Here is a 23029-nt window from a genome sequence, read left to right on the forward strand (position 1 = left end):
TACTTCATTTTTAGTAAAAAGTAATATTTTCCATGTGGAAATACTTACTTTTCTGGGTCAGACAAGCAGGAGTCTATTTCTGTAAGATACTTAACAAAGCCTGAATGATCTCATACTTAATACTGTATTATTTGGGCAAAGAAGAAGAAGGAAATTTTTTAGTAGCCAAAAGGAGATGAAGTGCATACAAATGTCACTGGGATGTTAAAAAATTCGTCTTGTTAATTTGCATTATACTTTAAAGCAGAAAATTGTAAAGCAAATGGTTACTAAAAACTTGCTAAAACTGAATGTTACTGGAGTTTGGAATTATCTCTTCAGGGAATGGGTGGAAGTTCTATTTTTGGAGATACTGAAAACTTAGAATAGTTAAAGAACTTAAATATACTACAGGGGACTATCTTCCACTGACAGAAGGATGGACAAAATGATCTAATAAGTATTTTTTTTCATCTCTAACTCTTGAATGTGTAGTGAGTTACTGCCAAGAGAGACACACCCTCTGAGTTGTTCCTCTAACTTGCTGTAAAACTGAATATAAGCAGCCCAAAAGGCATTCCTGTTGTTGCTGTTACAATGAAGGTTATGTTCAAGTATAAAAGCGCAGTCCTTCAAGTTAAAGCATCAGTAACTTTTGGCTGACTTATGTTCTGCCTACATTTCTGGTTGGTCCAGGTGTTTGTTGTGTTTTTGATTTTGGGCTTTTTTTTTAGTTGTTGTTGCTCTTTTTGTTGTGATTTTGGTTTTGTTTGTTTTTAATAGGACTCTAGGCATTATTAGGGGTTTTCAGTCACTTCCAGTCAGAAGTTGAGAAAAGGTAGTGTTAAATGAAGTGTCACTGGCATGGTAATGTTCTGGCAAATCCAGGGAGCCAACACATGTCGACATGTTCTTGGTCAAAGGCTAACTCCTGATTTTGAAGGGAGTGAAAATTCCTTTTTCTTTCTTTCTGCTTCTTCCCACATTCTTTTTTTTTAATGTGAATGAGGTGCCATTTCCTCAACAGCATTCAAAGAGATGTTAAAATAAGCTGTGTGTCAGATAGAATAGACGTTCCAGTCAAAGGGCTGTGGTCTCACAAATTAGTGACTTCTAAATTCATGTGAAATGAATGTTTGTTTCTCTTTATTTAGCACTTTTTATTACCACTACAAAAGCTAGATAGTCAAAACTGAACTAATAATCTCGCTAAATTCTGATTACAAATTCATGCTACACATTGCACTCTTTGACTTGCACCCACTATAGTAAAATTGTGTTGTTCTTTTCATGTAAAGCCTATCCAGTTCCACTTCTATTTACCTTTTTTTTTTTTTTTTTTTTTTTTTTTTTTTTTTTTTTTTTTCCTGGCTTTCCCTCCATGTTCATCTTTGTGTCCATGAGACTGTTTAGTTAAAGTGTCAAGTGCCAAATTTTGACATAATTGATTCACTTATGGGCATGAATTTTCAGATTACAAGCTCTGGAAACAAGTCAATATTGTACTTGTACTTCTCCATGCATTTTTGTCTGAAATTTTAGGTCAGCTTTTAGTGTTTCAAATGCGATTCACATCTGCTTTTTGACAATAGTCTATGCTCAAAAAACACAAAAGGTGTATGGTGACAATTAATTAGTGGGATTTTTTCCCACAGGTAAGTCTTCTTGGCACAAGAGATGCACAAGAAAGATTATTGCAAATGTTGTCTGAATACACCTTTCATTTCCCTATCAACACCTGTTCTCACCTCCTTTTAGGTTCTAAAAATGGGTTATGAATTAAGACTGGTTCTGAGCTTTATCCATTAAATGGTTGCAAAACATCAAATTAAAGGTCCATATCTTACACTATCTTGTGGCTATCACCAGATGCATAAAGAAAAGGGACTGTATGCTTAAAAGTTACCTTTACCCTTCCAGTTATCTGAGCCTGTTTGATGTTTGAACTGAAGGATGCACCTGAACCAGTATTTAATAGTCACTGATGGACTTTTCTTTCTTTAGTTAGGCTACTTTTTGAACCCCTTTATGATCTTGGAATGTATGCCAGACCCTGTGGCAATGAGTTATGCAATTTAATTGCTCCTTAGATGAAAAGTACTTTGCTTTTTCATTTTAAGTGTATTGTCTGATGCTTAAATGTGATAGTGTCCACTGTACTTAATGAGTAATCTATTTTATTTTCTATACCTTTAATGATTTATATACCTCTGCTGGTCTCTGGCCATCCATGTGTCTCTGTTCCCTTTCCAGACCACAATAAACTCCAGATTCTTTGAAGTGCAGTCCATACCTCCACTCACTTCTGTTTCTGTATTTATTATCAGTAGTAGTCATTTCTGCACTAGTGTCTGGAATTTAATCTTGGGTTTTCTGTTTTGTGTCCGTTCATATGCTTTCTAAAAATATGGCATTTTTTCTTTGTGAAGAATGTTTTGAAAGCATAATTTAACTGAAAGATGGCAAAAAAATATGGAATTTGTTGTTGGGGAAGGCGGTAAATTCCATTATGGAGAATTTTTCATCATTTTGGAGAAAAATTCCTATGAAAGGCTTGCACCTTGGGGCACAGAAGTCTTGAAGGTAGTCTTGAAGTTCTTACAGGACTCCTCCTTTTCCCCTGGGATCTAGGGAGAGTGTGCTGTTGAAGATATCCTGAGGACGTTTGTCACCATGAGGGTTCCTTTCCTTTCCTTCAATTTTGGAAATTGGCATAAGCACCATTAAGGAAGAACCCTTGCTCTTTTTGCCCAGCTTTCAACTGGAGGCTGCCCCTTGGGACGAGCATTTTCAAAATCTTCACATTACTGCTTTTTTCCCTCCGAGCATTGTTTAGAAGTGAGCAGAGAGCTGGCAAAGGCAGTAGTTAGTACTGAACACCTCGTTGATGTGATTTCTATCCGATGGGCAGTTTATATTATATTGCAGCTCTACTTGGAAGTGAAATTTGGGCATGTTGCTGCTGATAGGTTTGAGAAATGCAACCCCTTTTGAAGCAGCATCCAGGCTGTGATCTTTTCTAAATACAAGCAGTTCACCATCCCCTTTACAGAAAGAGAAGTCAGATGTGTCTGGGCCTGTGTAATGCAGAAGATACTCCTGGAATTCGTAAACAATGCTTCACATGTGAGATAAAGTTTTCATTAAAATGGGAAACTTCTGTTTCAGCCATCTGCAGCTGGGTGTGGTGCTCTGGACTGATGAAGTAGTTGTTGTTTGAGGAGTGCCTTGAGGCTCTTTGGCCTTGCCCCTCGCATATATGTGAGCTGCAGCCATGGGAGCTGAGCACAGCTCAGAGTGTGTTCAGGCCCAGAGTGGCCTGGGACAGGGGTCTGGGGTGTGGAGTAGCCTGCTCCCCACTGAACAGGATAAGCTCCTGTTTGTCTCTCCAGCCTTTCCCAGGGAAACCAGGGAGGAGTTCTCTGTCTCTCCGTGCAACTAAAAAAGCTGAAAGTTAAGGAAGGGCTGAGAGTTACGTAGGCAAAGCCAAGGATTGCATGGGTTTGATTCCTTGCATAAATAGGTCATAATAAATGGAGGGGGAACTCCCCCCAAATATGTGAAAGCTTCACTGAGTCATGTAATCTGTCCTGGGCTTGTCTGGTAATTTACCTGATACCCTGGGGGAAAGCTCTTATTTCCTGCCCTTTAGTTCAGTTTTAGGATTTAATTTTTGTGGATATTACAATGTTAATTAGAGGTATGATGCTATATTTATGGCAAAGAAAAGCACATTTGCATAGGCCTAATTTATCTTTGCAAGGATTGTTTTTACCTGATGTAATTGAGGTTAGGAGAACATGGAAGGGCTGAAAGGAGAAGAAAAAGATATAGTTTATATTGTCAAGAATGCACTCTTCTTTTTTTAGTCTGTGGTGCAAACCTATCAGAGAAGACCTAATGGTGTGACATGAGCGAAGCTTCTTTAGTCTAGACTTGGATTCAGTTTTTTTCTTCCGTGGTTAACATCCTTCTAACCTTTCTTGATGAGAGTTTTGAGAACCATTCTAAAATATGAAAACCCAAAGTTATGCTCAAAAAGAGCACCCAAAGTGTAACAAAAGTTTGGAGTCAGTCCTATTTTGAATTAATGAGAAAGATACTGAGCCAGGCTGCAAATGCAGAGCTTCAAGAGCTTGTTAAACAAATGTCTCTTCTCTGCACCGTAGCACTCCTAGCACATCAGAGACCAGACGTCTTCTGTTGCTTTCTGCTTGTATTCAAGTCTCTGATAGGACTTCTGATCTGCATTTATTAATCCTAGGATGCATTGGGCCACTATTCCATTAGGACACTCGCCATAGCGCACTTCTAAATCTTCGTATGCTGCTTCTTTTTCACAAATGATGATACATGTGATGCATGACTTTTGGATGCCTGACTTCTATAAGGATGGAGAGGAATGTTCTCCTTCTGTGCTTGGTCACTTTCTACCCTCCTGCTAGATGTGTGGACTTGATGTTAAGTGTCTCTACCAGCAGTCAGAATTTCTTCAGCTCTAGTAGTACACATTTGAAAAGTCTTCTGTCCCTGACTGTAGTGATATTTTTTCCAGTGTTGAAGTAGGCCAGTTTGCAAGTAGTGGATCAGGCATTTAGGCTGATCTTTATTCTAGATGTGTATATAAAATACTAATTCCAAGTTTTGTGTCGAGGAGACATTTGAGTAGACATAAATAAGGAGCTAAGGAATTAATCTATACACAGTTAAGTGAAAAACTATATAGAAATGTAACAAAATCTTTAATAAGATTATATTGTGCTGCCTTTAAGAAAAGAAGAAGGACAAGTAAAGTACATTCTAAGGGCCTTTTCTTAAATTTGTTTTTATTAGTGGAGTGGCTTTAAAATGTCCTGACTGACTTTTCTTTCATTTAATCCTGTGAAACTGACTTCCTTCTCTCCAGAACACTTATACGAATGCAGATAAGCTCCTAGAAGCGGCAGAACAGCTTGCTCAGACTGGGGAGTGTGACCCGGAGGAAATTTATCAAGCTGCCCATCAGCTCGAAGACCGGATCCAGGATTTTGTCAGGCGTGTGGAGCAGCGCAAGATCCTGCTGGACATGTCTGTGTCCTTTCACACTCACGTTAAAGAGGTAAAACTTCCGCTAATTGTGGTGATAACTTCAAGCCCTAAACCCGGTGTTATCCAGTGTTGCTTTCATTGTTAAAGCCTTGCCCATAGGACACCATGAAAAACGCTGTTGTATGACGAGTTTTGGTTTGTAATTCACTGTGGATTGTGGGCTGGGGCAGCAAGGTGGTTCTGTTTAAGGGTTTTTTAATTTGTTTTGATTTTGATATTTTACTTTCAGAAGCAACTTTTACCTCCTTTGTTGCTGAAGTACACATGCTTGTTCATTTGCAGGGGAGGGAGAAGGCTTAGATCAAGGAACTGGTGCAGCTAAAAGTCAGCATTGTGGAGGAAGATACTGTGCATTTTCCATTTTTTATCCAGCCAGCTCTCCTGTTGTCTGACTTACCAGATCCATGGTTAGACTGATATGGTTCATTCAGGAGACCAAAATGGTATGGCAAAAGCAAAAGGCTACTTACGGCAACCTTGTTGCCCAGAGAGACATTGTTTATTTCTTTGTTTTGCACATCACATTTTTATCTTGTATATCGACAGTTCTTTGCAACCCACTGATAATGACAATGTTTTGCCTCATGTTTGCAATTTTTAGTCTTCTTCCAAGGTCACTAGGAAAAAGAAAATTCAGCCACACTTAATTTACAGTTAGATTAGCTTTGTGCTCCAATTCAAAACACAGAACGTGAATTTATAAGCTCATGTGAGAAGGTGGAACAGCCTACAGCAAGAATAAGGACTTCAATAAGGTGTTTTGGTTTTTGACAATCTTAGGTTACTTGGTTTCTGTGTTGAGCTCATGTTAAATCTCCTCACTGTTTGAACTCAAAGAAAATATGAAAAGCTTCTGTATCACAGCCTGTCCCAGTGTGTTTTCCTTCCCTTCACTGTGTATTGCGAAATGGTCTGTGCAGTGGCAAAGTATAGTATTCAAAGTAGCTTCTTCAGCAAAACCTCCTAGAGGATAAGAGTGGGAGTTTTTTGTAAGTGAAACATTTGCTTTGCACTTGAAACAAAAGTGCAAGGCATTTGGTCTTTGAAGGAGGTCAGGATTGAATTACTTTTCAGCTTTAGACATAAGTAAATAGCTCCCCCATCAGTTTTCTGTTAGATGGTTCCTTGCCAATACTCTCGCAGGACTCTGCTTGTTCAAACAAAATATAAATGCTGTTTCATAAACTGTTCTTAGGGGGCAGCTTTTTTGTTTCACTTTCTCAGGGAAGCAGTAGTGGCCCTTATCTGTTATGAAGCATAGAAGCAGTCAGCTGCTGAAATGTGTTCATTTTTTAATATATATTTCTTCATTACCTGTTTTTCTTAGCATCAAGAGCAACAGCTGGAATGGTATTTAAATAGAATACAGTTGGTTCTAGTGGTGATAGACCAAGAGTGTAAAAGGATTTGCTTTCAAAAACGAAAAAAAACCCTGAAAGGCAGACTGATATGTGAGTCACTGTTGAATAATTCTGGTAGGCTGATCCAGATGTGCTGGCGCATTGCCACCGCTCCCCTAGATAATAATGTTTTATTGAAAAGAAAAAAAAAATAGATATTCTGTATTTTGATTTATTTCTTTGGAAAAATGGCAATTATTTTGAGTCTGCAAGTGCACACAGCTGTTACTATGGAAGCCTATTTGCAGTCCAGACTTTGAGAAAAAGGTACTATAGTGGCTGATGGTGAATTTTTTTTTTTTTTTTTTTTTTTTTTTTTTACTTTATACCTAGCAATGCAAGGAAAAATTTTAAAACTACCCATTTGTGTAAGTAAGGATGTATTTTTATATGTTTGCAATCTGCTTTAAAAATACAGATGAGAGAGTGAGACCAAGTGATTCATATTTAGTAGACTAGTCCTTGGTTCAAGTGCAAAGAAAACAGCAAGCTCAAAGCTCTCCTGTGCTTTCTATATTCTGATCTATTTTCAAGAGCATGTTGTTTGTTATCAAACATACGTATGGAGTGCTGAGAAGGCATCACAAAGCAGATGGAAGATAAAAATGCCCTAACCTGAAAGCCATCCGTGCTTATTGGCAGGAGAATTGTGTTTCTCCTGCAGGATGTGGGAGGTCGCTGAATAAATTAGTGCATACCTGTAAGCAACATAACCTTGCTGCTGTACTATAAGAAATTAACGTGCATGCTTAGCTAGTGGAGAGAGGAGTTCAAGCAGTAGGATAACAGGTTAGTTGTTGAACCAGAAAGAGGTGCCTTAGTTGTTAAATAAAAAAACTAATATATAAACCTACCAAAACACCCAACCCACCAACCAGTCAACCCCCCAAAACACAAAAAAACCCAAACAAAGCAAAACACCACCAATGCATTTTGCCCTTGAAGTATTTGGGGAAAATTCTGACTCTGGTATCTTTTTTTTCCTTATGTTTTCCTGGTTAAGAAAAAAAAAAAGGCATGAAGAGTTAAACTCCTGTTTGTGTGTGACAGTTTGGAGGGAGCTGCAGAGCTTAGAAAAGCTGCTAGTCTGAATTGTTGGCTGTTTGAGACTTTGAAATCTGGCTCCAGTATCCTTCCAATCCCTTGATTTCTTTGAAATAGGAGGTTTCACTATGTTTTATTCTTTTCCCCATGAAATGCTTCATGTTGAATTAATGCTTTGGATGAGAGTATTCCAATACCACTTCTCCTCTGTAGATTTACATAACCTCTATACCTGATGCAGAATTTGCCTGCAACTTTTCTCAGCTTCCCTAGGAAGCAGCAGCCCTTCAGTGACTGCACACAGAACTCTCACTCTGTTCATGCTGAGTAAATCAGCAGTTTCTCCTTTCAGCAGTGTGCTTGCCACAAAAAGCTCTTCCTGAAAGTAACAGGCTTTGCTATCTGTATGCACAGAGCAGCTGTGTGCTATGTGTGCAGCAGCCTGTCATGATGCACATGGAAAATACTGTCTGTCTTCAGCATTTCCAGAAGTTTTGTAGTGAGGTAGTTACAAGCTGGTAGAGCTCCCTGTGGCTTACAAATATGCAAAAAAACCCCAATATGTAAGTTCTCAGACTCCTCATAGGCTAACCTCAATGAACAACATTTTTCACTGGGGAAAAAAAAGGATCTATTCAGAAATGACACAAATACAGTGTTATGTAATGGTATCGCTCATTTTGCTTAGTAATGATCTGAGAAAATCATCTGCTTGCTATTTGTAAATTGTGATTACATGATGTTATCTTATTACTAGTTTTAAAATTGTAATCAATTGAATATTGATTTTTACCTCCCATGCACACAGTGAGAAATTTCAGTCTATAAGCCAGACTCTTCAGTGAAGTGATGTACTGAAGTTAAGCTGTGCACTGGCAAGCTTTAACAGTGTTTGGGTTCATAAATAGCCCTGTCAGGATCTTTGCATTGGAAGTACTTTGTCTTGACAGATTCCTGGCCTGAGGATGGGTAAGATACAACTGAACATCTGAACATTGCAAGACAGTGGAACCCTTATGACTTTTGTGCCTTTGGACATTTAATAATATGGCAAGGGATGAGGTGAGAAAAAAATTGCACGGGTAAAAGATAACACTTAAAGATAACAGTGACAAATAAGCAGTTATGATGAAAGTTTGTGTGCAGAGCACAGGAGCAGGAGTCTCAGTAGTCTCTGCTGTGGAGTGTGTCACAGACTAGAGATGAGCAGCATTTTGGTGTGAGTTCAAATCCTTCCATACACAGGGATACACATGTGCATACACACTCTCTCCAAAATGGCTCCCTGTGAGTGGGAAGACTGAAATCCTGTCCAAGCCAGGTGTTTGTTGTAGTGCCAAAGTAGAGCAACAGATATTTTCCTAACAGCAGTCAAGTGTGGGAATGCAGATCAGGCCAACTGTATGTGGAAGAGAATGATCTCTTACGAGCCTGTTGGTTTTTTTGCATATAACCTTTTGTGTGTATTCTGACAAGTTGATTATAAAATAGCTCAGAGCGCTTTTTATATATACACAGTATGCCTAATGGTGTTACTAGAAGACATGGCTCTACTTTTTTCAATTTACTCAAACTAAACTTTGCTCCAGAATAGACTGAGGTAGAAACAAAGAGAAGGGAAGTGGAATTGGCTAGGTTTTTGGATACAAAGCCATCATTACCAAAGTAATGAAACAGTAGTCTGTGCAAGCTTTGGAAGGAAGGTGGCATCACTTTGAGAGTGCCAGTGCATGGGAGGGCAGAGGAGGCCTTGCTCTGGCCACAGTGCTACCCATTCATTCACATCTATGAGGCATGCGTGTTTGATTCAAAAATGCTTGTTGATAATAGCCTCACTTTATCTCAAAACCCACTGTTGGAAATACACTTTGCTCTGCATTGCCCATTATGAGAGGGTGTCCATAGCACAGCCTTGCATTTGTTTTGTCTCGAGGTAGCCCCGCTCCTTTGGTTGCATGTCCCTCCTGGATATTCGATCTCTCTGTGCTGGTGGTCTGCAAGTTAAATTTGCATGTCACAAAAAAACTGCTTTCTCCTCTTCATGTTGTTTCCAGCAGCAGGGCATCTTTTGGATGCCCTCACCTAACTGTAAAGGCTTTATCTATTTGGCTTGTGCATCTCTAATATTTTTATTGTGTCATTATAGCACAGCAGTGGTCAATGTGGCAGGTCTGGTAAAAGTTATGAAGTGCACTCTGGTCAGTATTATGATTCAGTGCTCATCTTGTGAGGGTTGTGGAGGACGCTTTTGAATCTGAAATGAGAAACACTCTCAGTGGCTGCACACTTAAGTGTGTAGTGGCTTACTGCTGGTAGGGCTGGAATTCAGTTTCCTAGCACGGCTTTTCTTCTCTCTTGAGTTTTTCAATACTGGTAGCTTCTTTGCTTGGAAAAAAGGATGACATTTACGTCCCAGTATTACTGAAATAGCACTGAGTGCTTTACAAAAGTGAGGCAGAAGTAAGCCTTTATGCTCTATTAAGCTATGTATAGATATTTTTCTCTTGTTCAAGAGGAAATAGGGCAAATGTTAACAGGGTAGTAGTAGTTGATGTAATTTTATGAACATGTGGGAAACTTGGTTTTGCTGCAAGGATGAATTTTTTCTGAATCGGAAATGAATTCCTTTATAACCATAGGATAGATAGGAGTATGTGTAGCTTTTAAAGATAATTATATCTCATGAAAAAGAAAATGCAGGCATTTAATGTCTTAAGTGCCACTGAAAGGCCCTGGAAGGCAAACCCCAGGGTGTTCTACATCTTAGGGTTTTTGTTTTTAACAAGACACATTTTGTGTGCACTGCATGTCCTCAAAGCCAAAGCTTATGGGCAGACATACTCACACTAGCCCTTTTCCATGCCTAGACATACTTGTTAGGGAACACCATTACAACATTTGGCCCTGTACACATAATAGGTCCTTCAACAACTCTGCCTGTGGTAATGCATATAGTGCAACACTGTGCTGGGGCACGGGGGCAGAAAGAGGAATTTGCAGTTCGTACACGCAGAAACCACATGCCTTTCTTTGCCTGAGCTTACTGAAAAGGCATACTGCATATCCAAAAGCCATTATTATAAAAATGAATAAATAACTTGTGAAAGAGTGTGGTGGATATCTTACCCTAAAAAAATAACTGTGCTCTTGGGTGAAGTATTTACTCAAAAACAATTGTTCTCTGTTTATATTCAGCAAAATGCAGTAGGGTCTTATTTAACTGCAGTCTTTCAGGAGATTGCAGAGATGGGACTTAAATGGATAGAGGCCCATGATGGAAACACTGAAACTTCCAGGATGTTGCAGACAATTGAAATAATACCATCTCAGTGACTAATGGCATGCTCCCAAGAACTTAGGAAAGAGGTAGTACAGGATGCAGGCACATTCAAGCAGATGTTTCTTAGTCTGTGCTATATTTAGATCAAGAAAAAAATCTGCTGAGTGAAACATTTGCCTGTCAGGGATTCAGAATTTTATTTCCCTCTCTAATTTTAATTCTGATAAGATGCAAAGAGCAGATGAAAAGAGTAGAAGAACCTCCTTCTGTGACTGGATTGAGTTTTGTATGCAGTTTTTCTCACTATATGTTAGAGCTGTCTTGCCGCTGGATAAGTTCTTACTGAGATCAGAGGACTTGCTGGTTTGTTTAGGGATCTTCATGCTACTTCTCTTAAAAAGAACAGAAAAAACATGACTGTAAGTTTCTCAAAAGTTCACACTGAGAGGAAGTTAATAGTTTTCATTTGATGAGTTTGTGATTTTTTCCCCACTGGATTTTTATTGCCAAGCTCTCTTTTATGGAATAATGTGTTACTTCAGAAAGTTATTGCACTGTAAAATCTGTAATTCTGCACTGCTGAACAGGTATGGGTAAGTTCTAGTCTCTGTTCCCCCCCTGCTGTAAACTATTTGCTTTCTTTTGGTTTTGCTGTGCAACCTTGTGCGATCTTCAACCTTAATTTTTTACCTGAAAACAAGGTAATTTATGTAATTTCCAGTATATCCAAGGTTCATTCTGATTTGAACGCTGCAGAGAAGCCAGCTGGCTACTGCCACCCATTAAGAATTAAGCTTCTCTCAGTACATTGCATGAATTTCTGTCCAGCTTTAATAACCTGACAGTTCTATTCATCTGTGGTGGCATTATCATAACTTTTGTTTATAAACACCTAGATTATTTTGAGGGGAAGATTTTTGTCAGAAACTTACTTGGTGGAAAAATGTGAAACGTTTATTTGGCAATGTATTAGAGTAACTTCTGCTATGGAAGTGTCACAGAGCTGTTTAGTCACTTCAGAAATGGCTTAAATTGTTCCACTTTCAACAGTGTATGAATCACAGCTAGGCAAGTAATGCATACTAATTACTCCCCTTCTCTTTCTGCACTTCTCGTAAAACGTTTTTGCTTCCCAAGCAATGGACAGTGCAGCTCATGGGCCGGGCAAACACAATGTATTTTTGAGCCCTTTGTTACCCTGGGGGCCAGATACGACGTTTACAGTGATGCCATGCTGGCCAGGCACTAAGTCTGGCAGCGTCACACTTGGGTGTGCTGCTGCCCGTGTCCTTCTGCTCGAGGCAGGTGGTGTTACCTTGAACTGGCTGTGCAGAGGGAAAGGTCTGCACGTCCTCTGTTGGCTTGGTCTCCAGCATCCGGGGTGAGCTCAGTACCTCACCAGTCCAGCGCTTGTAGGTTGTGTTGCTTCTGCCAGATCTCCATCCAGTTATAGAAGTGGCTGAAGTGTATGTGAGAGTAAGAAATGGAGAGATGAGGTGAATTCCTTGTAGAGGTCTGGCACAACTCAGCTGCCGAAGGCATGTTGTTAAAAATTGAAGTGGCTCTCAGACCTATCTTGAGCTGCAGTACAGGCACTTCAAAGAGATCCAGAGGGCAAACTTCATACAGTTTGAGAGACTCAAAATTATTTAATCCCAGTTCCTCTGTAGTAAATTTGTGTAAATGTATCTATGTAAATTTGGCCTTTTGTAGGCAGCGCAGTAAGCATGAAGTGTATGTCAGCATGTAAAGCCAGCCATGCCTTCCAGCCAGCACCAAGCATGTTGTAGAAAACTGGAAAGTGTTGCTCTCGAATATCTGTATCTGCACCGTTGCAAGCTGTACTGGTTATGTGTACACACCAGCTCTTTTGGAAGGTCTCTGACTCGATGCCCTGTTTTGATGGCTTGGGCATAAACTTCACAAAATAAGAGAGGAATAAATGCATGTCCTCTGGGCACTGAGTAAAAGTTTTCAGGTTGTATTTTCAGGCTTCTTGCTCTTAAGTTTCATTCGTTTCCCAGTAAAAGTTGCATTCCGAAGTGCGCATTTGGAAAAAAAAATTTGGATGCTGTATTGGGTTATGCTGGAATGAATGTTGACGAGTGCTTCTGACCCACGTGTTAAGTTCTATTGATTTGTGGTCCTTTTAATAAGAAAGACTGCTGTGCTGTGGTGTTTACAACTGTGGAGTTGCATTCAGGTTTGTGACAAGCATTGTCTTTGAAGCATATGAGTAGTCAGAATAACAGTGTGTATAAATAGACAGTTCTGGTTTGGTGAGGAGGGGGTAGTAGATTTGTAGAAAAGAGTCTGATGAAACCTCATTAGGTCGTGCCAGTTGTGAAAACTTAGCCTATAGCTTGGTTTACTCAAAACCGACAGGAGGCTTTTAAAGCTGTGCGATACCAAAACTGGCACTTGATTTTAAAACAAAATTTCAAAGGAACTAATTAATCAAGACCTGGAATTGTTCATTGAGTTTTCTATTTTGTAGTAGTTAGGAAACCTTTATGATGAGAATGTATGTACACAAACAGCAGCATGAAATCGCTATTTCTGTAGAAAATGTTCAGCAAAGAAATAAAGAAAACAATTGAGTTTGTCTTTTGAATTTAAGCCAGTTTTGATTGCTTAGTTATGTATTTTAACAATGTTAACCATTTAATTAGGTTCAAAAAGTCTCTAAAGTTTTCAAAAGCAGAGATTAAAATGTCGTCACAAGACCTTAATACTTTTGGTTGGATCAGTTACTCTTTTGGGATAAAAAACAAATTCTTGTTCTTTGAATAGCAATATTTTGGGATGGGATGGTAAAATAGACAGGAGGGACTGGGTTTGAATGCTTCCGGTGAGAGCAGCTGTTCCAGTGTGATGTTGATGCTGCTCGTGGGAGTGTTGCAGGACATAGCTGTGCTCCTGCTGCTTTTTTTCGGTTCCACAATAGATGGCTAATGGTTTGCTGATGAGTGATTTTCACACAGCGCTTAGGATGCAACAGCTTTCATCAGGAAATTGTGGAAAAGAGCACTATTGGGTTCTTCACGTGACCAGCAGTGATACCTGTCCAGCATATACCTAGGGATTTTTGTGTAAGCCATAGTGCATGGTTGTTTTTGAGCAGGGATGTGTGCACATGTGAAGCAGGGAGGAACAATGTCGAATTAACTGGTAGAATTGCTTGTGATGATTTTTGTTGTAATAGTGTGAAACTGAAATCAGGAGGGCAAATGCCATCATGATGGAACAATAATTTCTCACATCTGATTTCTCTCTGTATTTTGTTTTCTGAAATGCCCTTTCTTTTCCCTTTTTTTGAAGGCCACTGTAAAGTGTTATGTTGTCTGTGTGCAGTGTCAGCCTGGCAGTGCAAATGTGATGGTGGCTACAATACATCTCCCTTCCTTCCTTCCTTCCTCCCTTCCTTCCTCCCTTCTCTCGGAGAGTGTTACCATAGCATTTCTCTCCCAGGGACTCTCGCGCAGAGCTGCAGATGGGATTCTCACTATGAACTCTGTGCTGCTCAATCGGATACGCTCAGTTCTGTAGAAGGAAAATGGGGAAGAAAGGGTGACTTAGCAACACGGGTAAAGCTTTCCTGGTATTTCCAAGAAGCAAAACCCCTTTTTTGAAACAAAGACTTGTTTTCATTAATATGAGGATGGGATTTTTCTATGAAGAAAAACAAATCCTCTTTCTTCCTGCCACCTCAGTCTGTTTTCTCTTGTCCAGGGAGATGGATTCGGAATAGTTGACTGCCTGATCCTTGGGCTTATATTTCTTGCTTTTTCCCCCTTCAGCTGTGGACGTGGCTTGAAGAGCTGCAGAAAGAACTGCTTGATGATGTCTATGCTGAGTCTGTGGAAGCTGTCCAAGACCTGATCAAACGTTTTGGTCAACAACAACAGACCACTCTGCAGGTTACAGTCAATGTCATAAAAGAAGGTGAAGATCTCATACAGCAACTAAGGTAAACCAGATTTTTATTTAAATCTATCCTGGTGTTTGTCTGATGTTCTGTGAAGTTCTTCCTATTTTGAGGGTAGAGAGGATGAGTACAAGATATGACCTATAAATAAAACTTGTAAATATTAGGACTACAGTGATCTTTCATGCTGTACTGATGGTCTCTAAACCTCTGTTTACAGGAAGCTCAGCTTATAAACACTGCTGCCACAAGAAGGAGATTTTGTTGACATAAGCTACCTTTTTGATAGAAGCAATGATGTGGTTTTGTAGTCTGACATGCAGGACTCCACAGCATTTTGATTTCTGAGCAGCAGCCTTTTTATAATTTGTTTTGCAGACTGACAAGTAACTACATTCTAGTAAAAGCCAAGTTTGTGGTCCATTTCATTCAAAAATGATCTGAAATAATAAATTTCATTCCCGGCTGCTCTGGTACATGTCTCCTTTGTGGAGATTACCAAATCTGAATTTGCAGGTTTTATACTCAGGTAGAAGATTAGGTAATTTTTTAAAATTAACTAATTTTGATCTTCTTTCCTTGCCAGAAAGCTTCGGTAAAGTAAATAGTTATCATATGCTACTTCCTTTTCACAGTGGAAGCTTTTGTCTCTGGTTTTAAATTTTATCCTTCCTGTAAATAGAATATATTTATGAATTGGGCGAAAAATGAAAGTAATTAATTTCCTAATTTTTTTTCAAGTACTAGAACACAGTTTGAGTTTTATTTACAAAGATGTACAGACCTAGCTTTCATGTAATATGATTTGCAGCAACCTTATCTGAAGCAGGCTTATATCTTGTGGTCATGTATAGGGTCCAAATTGTATGGGGTTTTTTTTTCAATAATACTCTTTTTTCTTCCCCCTCCCCTCTCTCTGCTTTGAATAGGGATTCTGCCATTTCTAGTAACAAGACCCCCCATAACAGCTCAATCAACCACATAGAGACAGTCCTGCAGCAGCTGGATGAGGCCCAGTCTCAGATGGAGGAGCTTTTTCAAGAACGCAAGATCAAACTTGAGCTGTTTCTGCAGCTCCGCATATTTGAAAGAGATGCAATAGATGTGAGTGTTTGCTTTCAGACTTGCACTGCACACACTTCTCCCCTTGTGTAGGAATGTCTATGCTGAGATTGTGTAGTTGCATTGGCATGTGGCTCCAGTGGCTGATAGACTTAATTCTTACCTGAATTAAGGCTTTTGTCTTGTATGTGAAAGTGTCAGAAGAGCTCAGTGCTCAGCAGAGCTGAGCTTTTTGGTTGGTTCTCGGTGCATCTTTAAGCAAATGTTAGGTAAAATCATAATGCATCAGTTACTTCATCCACTAAGTTTAGTTTGAATGTCCAACTACCTTGATATAACTAGTATGCCTGCAGTTAAAATGACCAGGACTTGCAAGATGTTTTTGTACAAACTCTCTAAAGTGATGCTTTGTACTAACAACCCTCTTCTCTTCCTTTTCCAAATCAGCAGGCTTTTTTTCATTTGGCAGCTGCAAATGGTATTTTGAATTCTATCTTAATCACTGGGAATGTTCTATGGGTTGTCATTTTTTAAAAATGAATTTCTTTTCCACCTCCAAAAATAATTCAATAGCAGTTGTAGTGCTGCACTCCTGCAAAACTTCAAGAAGTTTTGAGCCTGTCCAAACTTCAACGGGGAGTTACAGCTTATCAGTTGAAAAGTTTCTGTTTGTGTGCAGGAACATGCACACAGATGTGAAACTCCACAGGGAGCTTAGGTAAGCAGAGTTGCCTTAAAAAACTTCAGCTAAGTTCATATGACTTCATAATACTACTAGTGCTGTACACAGTGACTGAAACAAGTTGGTGCCTTATAAGGTTCAGGGTTATTCATTGGTAAATGATCCAGTTTGAGTGTATAATGACTTATCCTGAAATTCTGAAAACCAGAAGTTAGAATGATAATTTTAACCCTTTGCTTGTACGTAGTAAAAGCTGCAACTGTTGGTTACGAATATAAGGGTAAAAGAAGCAGGCAGCAGAAAGCTTCTCAGGTTTTTAGTGATAGTGTCTCAGGTTTTTAGTGTTTTGGTTTGGGATTTTTTCCCCTCCTTCTGAAAATCAGGATTTGATGTCATGGCAGAAGTCTGGTTTAGCTAAGCGTATTGTTAGGGGCAGTGCAGAAATAGGCAGACACAGTTCCTTGATCCTTACCCACAGAGGAAGTGAGAGTATGCACTCTACAGTAATAACAACACTGGTGTAAATGAAGACTAAGAAGGGATTTTTTTTCAGTTATGCAATTCACACTGTCTGCAGAGAGTTGTCTACTTTGACTATGTGAGGGTAGCTTTTCTACTTTGATCATGTCAGAGTAGCTATCTCACATAAACTTACAATCTTTGCAGGAGCGATCTACAGTGCTTGATGTCTGTGAGATGTTCTCAGAGTATTTTTTTAAGGAATGGGAGCTGTATGGGGCAGTGCATACCAAGAAAATGAATGGAAGAATTAGGATTAAGGTTTGAGTGAAGTTCACTATTAAGTTGATTGCTCTCTGTTGTAGGTTACATAAGCCTGGATGCTATAGTAGCAAAAAGCTGGTTGTAAGAGCCCTGCTTTGCAGATGTGTTCTAGTCCTTCAGTTCAGGACAGCATTTATATAGGTAGGGGTACTTCTCGTACTGCTGCTTGGTGATGCCCATAGGATTTTGCATCAGAAAGCTGCAAACCCTGACTTAGAATAGAGTATGATGAGTTGGGAGGGACCCACAAGGATCATCAAGTCCAACACCTGACCCTGCACAGGACATCCCAAGAGTCAAACCATGTGCCTGGGAGTGTTGCCCAAATGCTCCCTGAACTCTGTCAGGCTTGGTGCTTCCTGGGGAAGCCTGTTCCAGTGCCCAACCACACTGTGGGTGAGGAACCTCTTCCTGATATCCAACGTAAACCTCCTCTACCTTTGCTTCATGTTGTTTCCTCGAGTCCAGTCACTGGTCACGAAAGTGAAGATGTTGGTACCTGCTCTTCCACTTCCCCTCACAAGGAAGCTGTAACTGCAGTGAGGTCTCCCCTCAGTCTCCTCCAGGCTGAACAGACCAAGTGACCTCGGCTGCTCCTCATACGGCTTCTCCTCTAAACCCTGTGCCCTCTTCGTGGCCCTCTTTAGGATTCTCCCTAATAGATTAGTGCACTTTTATATTGTAGTGCCCAAAACTGCACACACTTGACAAGTCTTGCTTTTTCTAAACCTGATACTTGGCAGGCTTTACATTTTGCCACATACAACATAAAGCAAAGTACTAGTTACCATGTTGAAAGAGTTGGTAGAATTACTCTGTATGGCTTGGAAATAGAAATCATGCTTATTTTAGATTGATGAAGAATCCTTCCGGGAAGAAAATAGCCCTGGTCACAGAGTGACTTCAGCAAAATGTTGATTGTTTTGCTGTCTCTGTACCATGTCTTCTCTGCTTCCTCAGCAAAGCAAAGCTTCTCTTTTCCCTCTCCCTGGAGGCAGACATCTGTTCGGAAACTTCCAGGAAGAAAATGTGGGGACTAGTTCCAGGTCAGTTGTTTGAAAGCAGAAGCTCAGCTGAAGTAACTTGATAATGAGGAGGAGCCAGATGCCAGCTAGGAATTTGCAGACCTTGTTTTGACCTTCTCCTTCCTCTAGGATTTTGTGTGACTGGTCCAGTCAATTAAGACTTGGCTGTAGGGGCAGTTCATTCAGGGGAGCATCCTGTGAGGACAGCTTTTCTCAAAGGCAAGTAGTGTTTCTAGCTTCTCTTACTGCTTGCAAAATTACACAGGCTAAAATGAGACAAGGGGCTCCCCTAGCACTGCAGAGTTATAACCATGCAGCTGTTCTTCTGGGGACAGTGGTGAGATTTGCAGGCAGGGTTAATTCACTTCTCCTTCCTCTTCTTTTTTAATTTATCGATAAAATACTTTGTTTCTTTGCTGATAAAGTACTTCATTTCTTTTATCCTACAACTTTTCAGATACTTGTGCTCTTCTGAAATTGGTGTAACTGTATTGTCTATTTTGGTGTAACTGTATTGTCTATTTTGCCACTTGCTCTTGGCATATAAACTTCACTTCTCTATCCTTGGCGTGATTTTTGGTGCTATTGTTGGTGAGCTATTTGAAGGATTTCTTTTTAAATGCCTGTATTAACCAAAGGCATGAATGAGCAAAATAATGTAGGTGAAGATTCCCTTGTTAGTGTGATTAGGAGCATGAGGAAGGTGTGTGTGAGCCCAGCCAGTGGCATGGCAACACTGGTGGCAAAGTTATCTGTCCGAAATGTATTTGTCCCTGAGCAGTTTTGCCTGTCTGTAACTTACATGCCTTGAGGCCTATGCCAGGGCTCTACACAGAGCATACCACACACTTTCCAGCTCACAGCTTTATCTCAAGTCTATTTTTGGACCACACTTACAAGGTGTCTGTTAAATCACACTGCTGAAAGGATGAGGATGCAAAATGCTGGGGTATCACCGAGACCTAACTCCTCTCCCTTTCCCATTTTTCTTTTTTTCTTTTTGTCCTCAGCACATAATATTTACTGAGTATTGGTGAGCACTCAATTGGTACCTGAATGGTAGACACTTCTGAGAAGAGATCTCTGGTTCTTTATTTCTTTCCCACTCAGTATGAGAGAGTCTGCATCCCTTCTGTATTATACCCTGCCTTGTTTCCTGTCAGTGTTACCCTTACATTTAATAGAATGTAGTGATGTCAGGCAGCTCAGAACCTGCACTAGGAACTTCTTGAACATGTCCTATGGTAAACTGTTAGCCTGTGTTTATGCTGGGTTGTCCATTTCCTGAGAGCAGTATGAATTTGTGATTCAGTTACTTCAGATTTCTATTAGTCATTTGTTCTGTTTGTTTAATGCTGATTGTCTTGACAAAACTTTACAAGCAGAATGGGAGCCTGCTTGCTTTAAAAGTGTTTTCTGTAAAGCAGAACTTGAGGGGAAGCACTGAAGAGTGTGGGCAACGAGGGCTTAGTAAATGCTATTTCTGTATTAACTCTGCCTTCAGATTTGTACAGGGGTGCAATGGCTGAAATAGACCACCTTGCACCACCTAATTACTGCTGGTAAAATATGAGCATTACTCCCCTTGTTAGGAAACTTCTCTCTGATGGTCACTGACTGTTTACCTTTTGAAAGAGTGTGGAGACATGCTGGCATTATTTATTTGAATCGTGGGCATTCTGATCTTTTGAAGGGGAAAGGAAATATACTGGTCTTGTTCAGAGCGTTTCAAACTGCTTTAAACAGTATGTGTGCCATGATCTTAAGCATGGGGTTGGTTGGATGAAATAGCATGGCAAAAGCTATAATTCTTACTGGCTGTTTGTGGCTGTTGTTTGAAGGCAGTATCAGTGAAACCTCTTGGCTGAGGCAACACACAGTTTTGACCCCTTGAAACTGGTTTTTTTTCTTATCAAGTAAAGGGACTCTTAGGAGCTAGTGACTACAATCTATTTCATTATTATAACAACACAGACACAGCCACAGCAGTGTCATATTGTGAGGTTACTGTGTTTTTATTTTATTCCCACTTAAATTTCTAGTAAAAGAGATGTGGTTTGGCATCTGTTCTGAAGGGAGATAGACTGGCTTTCCTTCTAAAACAGTGTCATAAATGTGCAGTGTTAATTCTTAATCCTTTGTATGATGGTATTTAGAAAGATGGGGAAGGATGGTGCTTTGATGGTGGAGTTTTGCAACCATTTTTTTAATGCTCAGATTTCTGTTTGACAAAGTCCAACTACAGATATTTCTTCAAGTTAACTTTTGAATGTTGTTAACTGACCTGGATGATAATAAGATGGTAAATCTCTTTTCTTAGAACTTACCTAGTGCAGGGGATGAAGAAACAAACATTAAATTATCTCCACTGCTTTTAATCATAAAGGAACACAGAGTTTCAGAGAGAAGCTGGGAAGAGCAAAGCTGAGATGCGCAATAGCAGAAAAGTGGGGTAGCTGAAAGTAAGCAATTTCTCCGGCTGGACTGTCAGGAAAACCTAAAATTTCTTGAAAATTTCAAGTCACTTAACATGAAGGGCAGAGGAAGGTGATAAAACATGTTGGGTATGCATCAAGTAAAAAGGAAATGAAGGGAACTTGTTAAGGATTTTGTGGGAGGTGAAGCCTGTTTGTGTGTTTAGAGGGGAAACCACTCATAATGCCTAATTAGACTGTGTGATGTTTAGAGCACATGGAAGAGGAAAGGAGCTTCAAGCAATGGCTAAAAGCCTTGTCCTGTCTATCTTCCTGAATACTTTGGTCATCAGGCTTTCTATTTTCATTGTTACCCCTGACACTTGAGTTTCTGCCTGTTTTCACTTCAGCAGAGGTAGCTGAGCAGGTTTAGGGATTGCTAATAGCTACATTAATTGTTTGGTATCTCCCATTATGACATGGTGTAAAACTCAAATACTTGGTGAATCAAGTAGAATTTTTTGCAGAACACCTTTAAAAGAGGAAGTAACTCACTGGTGCCACAATTTTAATAATAATTGCTTGATGTGTCCATTTTTTATAGCATCATGTGAGCAGAATGGAAAAAAGCCTTCAATGAGAGATTGTAGCAAACTACAGAAGCTTTATTCAAATGATATAACTTTTCTATCTCCCCAGTCCTGCATTTTTTCTAGAAGACCTGTTTTCCTGGAATTTCTGTGGTCATTTAACTGTCTTACTAACTTTGGAGCTATTACAGCCACTTGAAAAGTGGTAGTGGCATCTTTCTTTTGCTGACAACAAATGACTTTGGTTAAATAGTTATGCATTTAGATACTTCATTGCTAATGTTCGTGAAGTCAGGTCCTCTTTTTGTTGTGTCTTGCTGCATAAATAGGTACTTCCCTCTCATTTAACACCATTCACATGAGTTTGACCCACACCTGAAATCGTAGAACACTGGAAATAAGCCACACTTGTTTCTTGATGCCTATAATTTTGCTTTCTCGATGAACTGCACCAGTTAGTGCCAAAACTGTGCTAGAAAGTCCAGAAAAAAAATTGATTATTGGCTTGAGGAATAAGTGTGTTAGACTTTTCTGAAGTAACTGATGCATCAAATCTGTGCCATAGGAACTCAACCCTTTAGTAATGAGGATTGTAAACAGTGTATTAGCCTTAAAACCAGTTTTGTATCCTAATTAAAAGGAATATTTTGCATTTCCGATAGGCTTTGCAATATGATTTGGACAATACACTTGTGTGGACAGACAAGGGGAACTTATTGTTGTGATACATGTGTTAAAAAACCCCCAAACTTATTTAGCTACCTTTCTTTGGGCATTCTACGGTGAAGAATAAAATCCAGAATTAAAATGTGAAAACTGAAGTGTAGCCAAAAAATATCAACCAGCAAATTTAGTTCTGACATTGCAGTAATATTGTAATAAAGTATGCTTTTTGGTTTTGCTGGATTTACTGAGTACCAAGCCTTTTGTGATGAGTGCTTCTCAGTTGTCTGGCAGAAGTCAAAGGTGCACGTGGCCTGATGCTTCCTGCCCACAGAAAGGTAGAGCTGGCTTTGTTGTAAAAGGGCTCAAGATTGGCATGATGTGAGATAAGCTGGCTGTTGATATGTGAATTATTACTTGGTGCAGTCTAAAGAATTAAAAAGATGTTCCAGATTCACATTTTCCTTTAAAAGTGGAGAGAAAAACGTGTTAACTTCATCTGTTTCACAAGTGTTGATGGAGTACCTTCAATAAGGCAGTGTTGCAAGCACTGGTTGAATAACTGTAGCAGTTCTCAAAAAGGTTCTTTTGGATTGTTTGCCAAAATTTAAAACCCATGCTAAGACAGCCTCTATCTGAACTATGTCACATTTTATCAGTGATGTCAGTCAACAATGAGCAACTTGATTTCCCCACCTCAATCATCAGTGCAACATTGGAAATTAACTCTTTTCTGTTGTGTAATGGGTAATTGAACACAGTCTCCTTCCTTTTTCCCTCAGATAATTTCAGACCTTGAGTCTTGGAATGATGAGCTCTCTCAGCAGATGAATGACTTTGACACTGAAGATCTTACAATAGCAGAACAGAGGCTCCAGCATCATGCAGACAAAGCCCTGACCATGAATAACTTGACCTTTGATGTCATCCATCAAGGGCAGGATCTGCTGCAGTATGTCAACGAAGTGCAGGCATCCGGTAAGATGGCTCCTTCATGCTATTCCAGGAGTGGCTTTCTAAGAATTATCCAGTTGTCTCTCCATGGCGTGTGTGAAAATAACAGGGATGCTGTTTTAACTGTAGACTGGAGA

General features: G+C 39.6%; 1 protein-coding gene across 2 annotated transcripts in view; it reads left to right on the forward strand.

Annotated features, from left to right (window-relative positions):
- The window catches only part of TRIO (trio Rho guanine nucleotide exchange factor), a 244668-nt gene that overhangs the window by 107329 nt on the left and 114310 nt on the right, over positions 1–23029 (forward strand). For both annotated transcript variants that reach the window (XM_063400159.1, XM_063400170.1), the window contains exons 11-14: positions 4886–5077; positions 14592–14761; positions 15649–15823; positions 22721–22916. In XM_063400159.1, coding sequence (XP_063256229.1) covers positions 4886–5077; positions 14592–14761; positions 15649–15823; positions 22721–22916 — 733 coding nt within the window. The remainder of the gene's footprint in view (positions 1–4885; positions 5078–14591; positions 14762–15648; positions 15824–22720; positions 22917–23029) is intronic.

The sequence above is a fragment of the Prinia subflava genome, chromosome 1 (genome assembly GCF_021018805.1).
Source record: "Prinia subflava isolate CZ2003 ecotype Zambia chromosome 1, Cam_Psub_1.2, whole genome shotgun sequence".
Classification (NCBI taxonomy): Eukaryota; Metazoa; Chordata; class Aves; order Passeriformes; family Cisticolidae; genus Prinia; species Prinia subflava.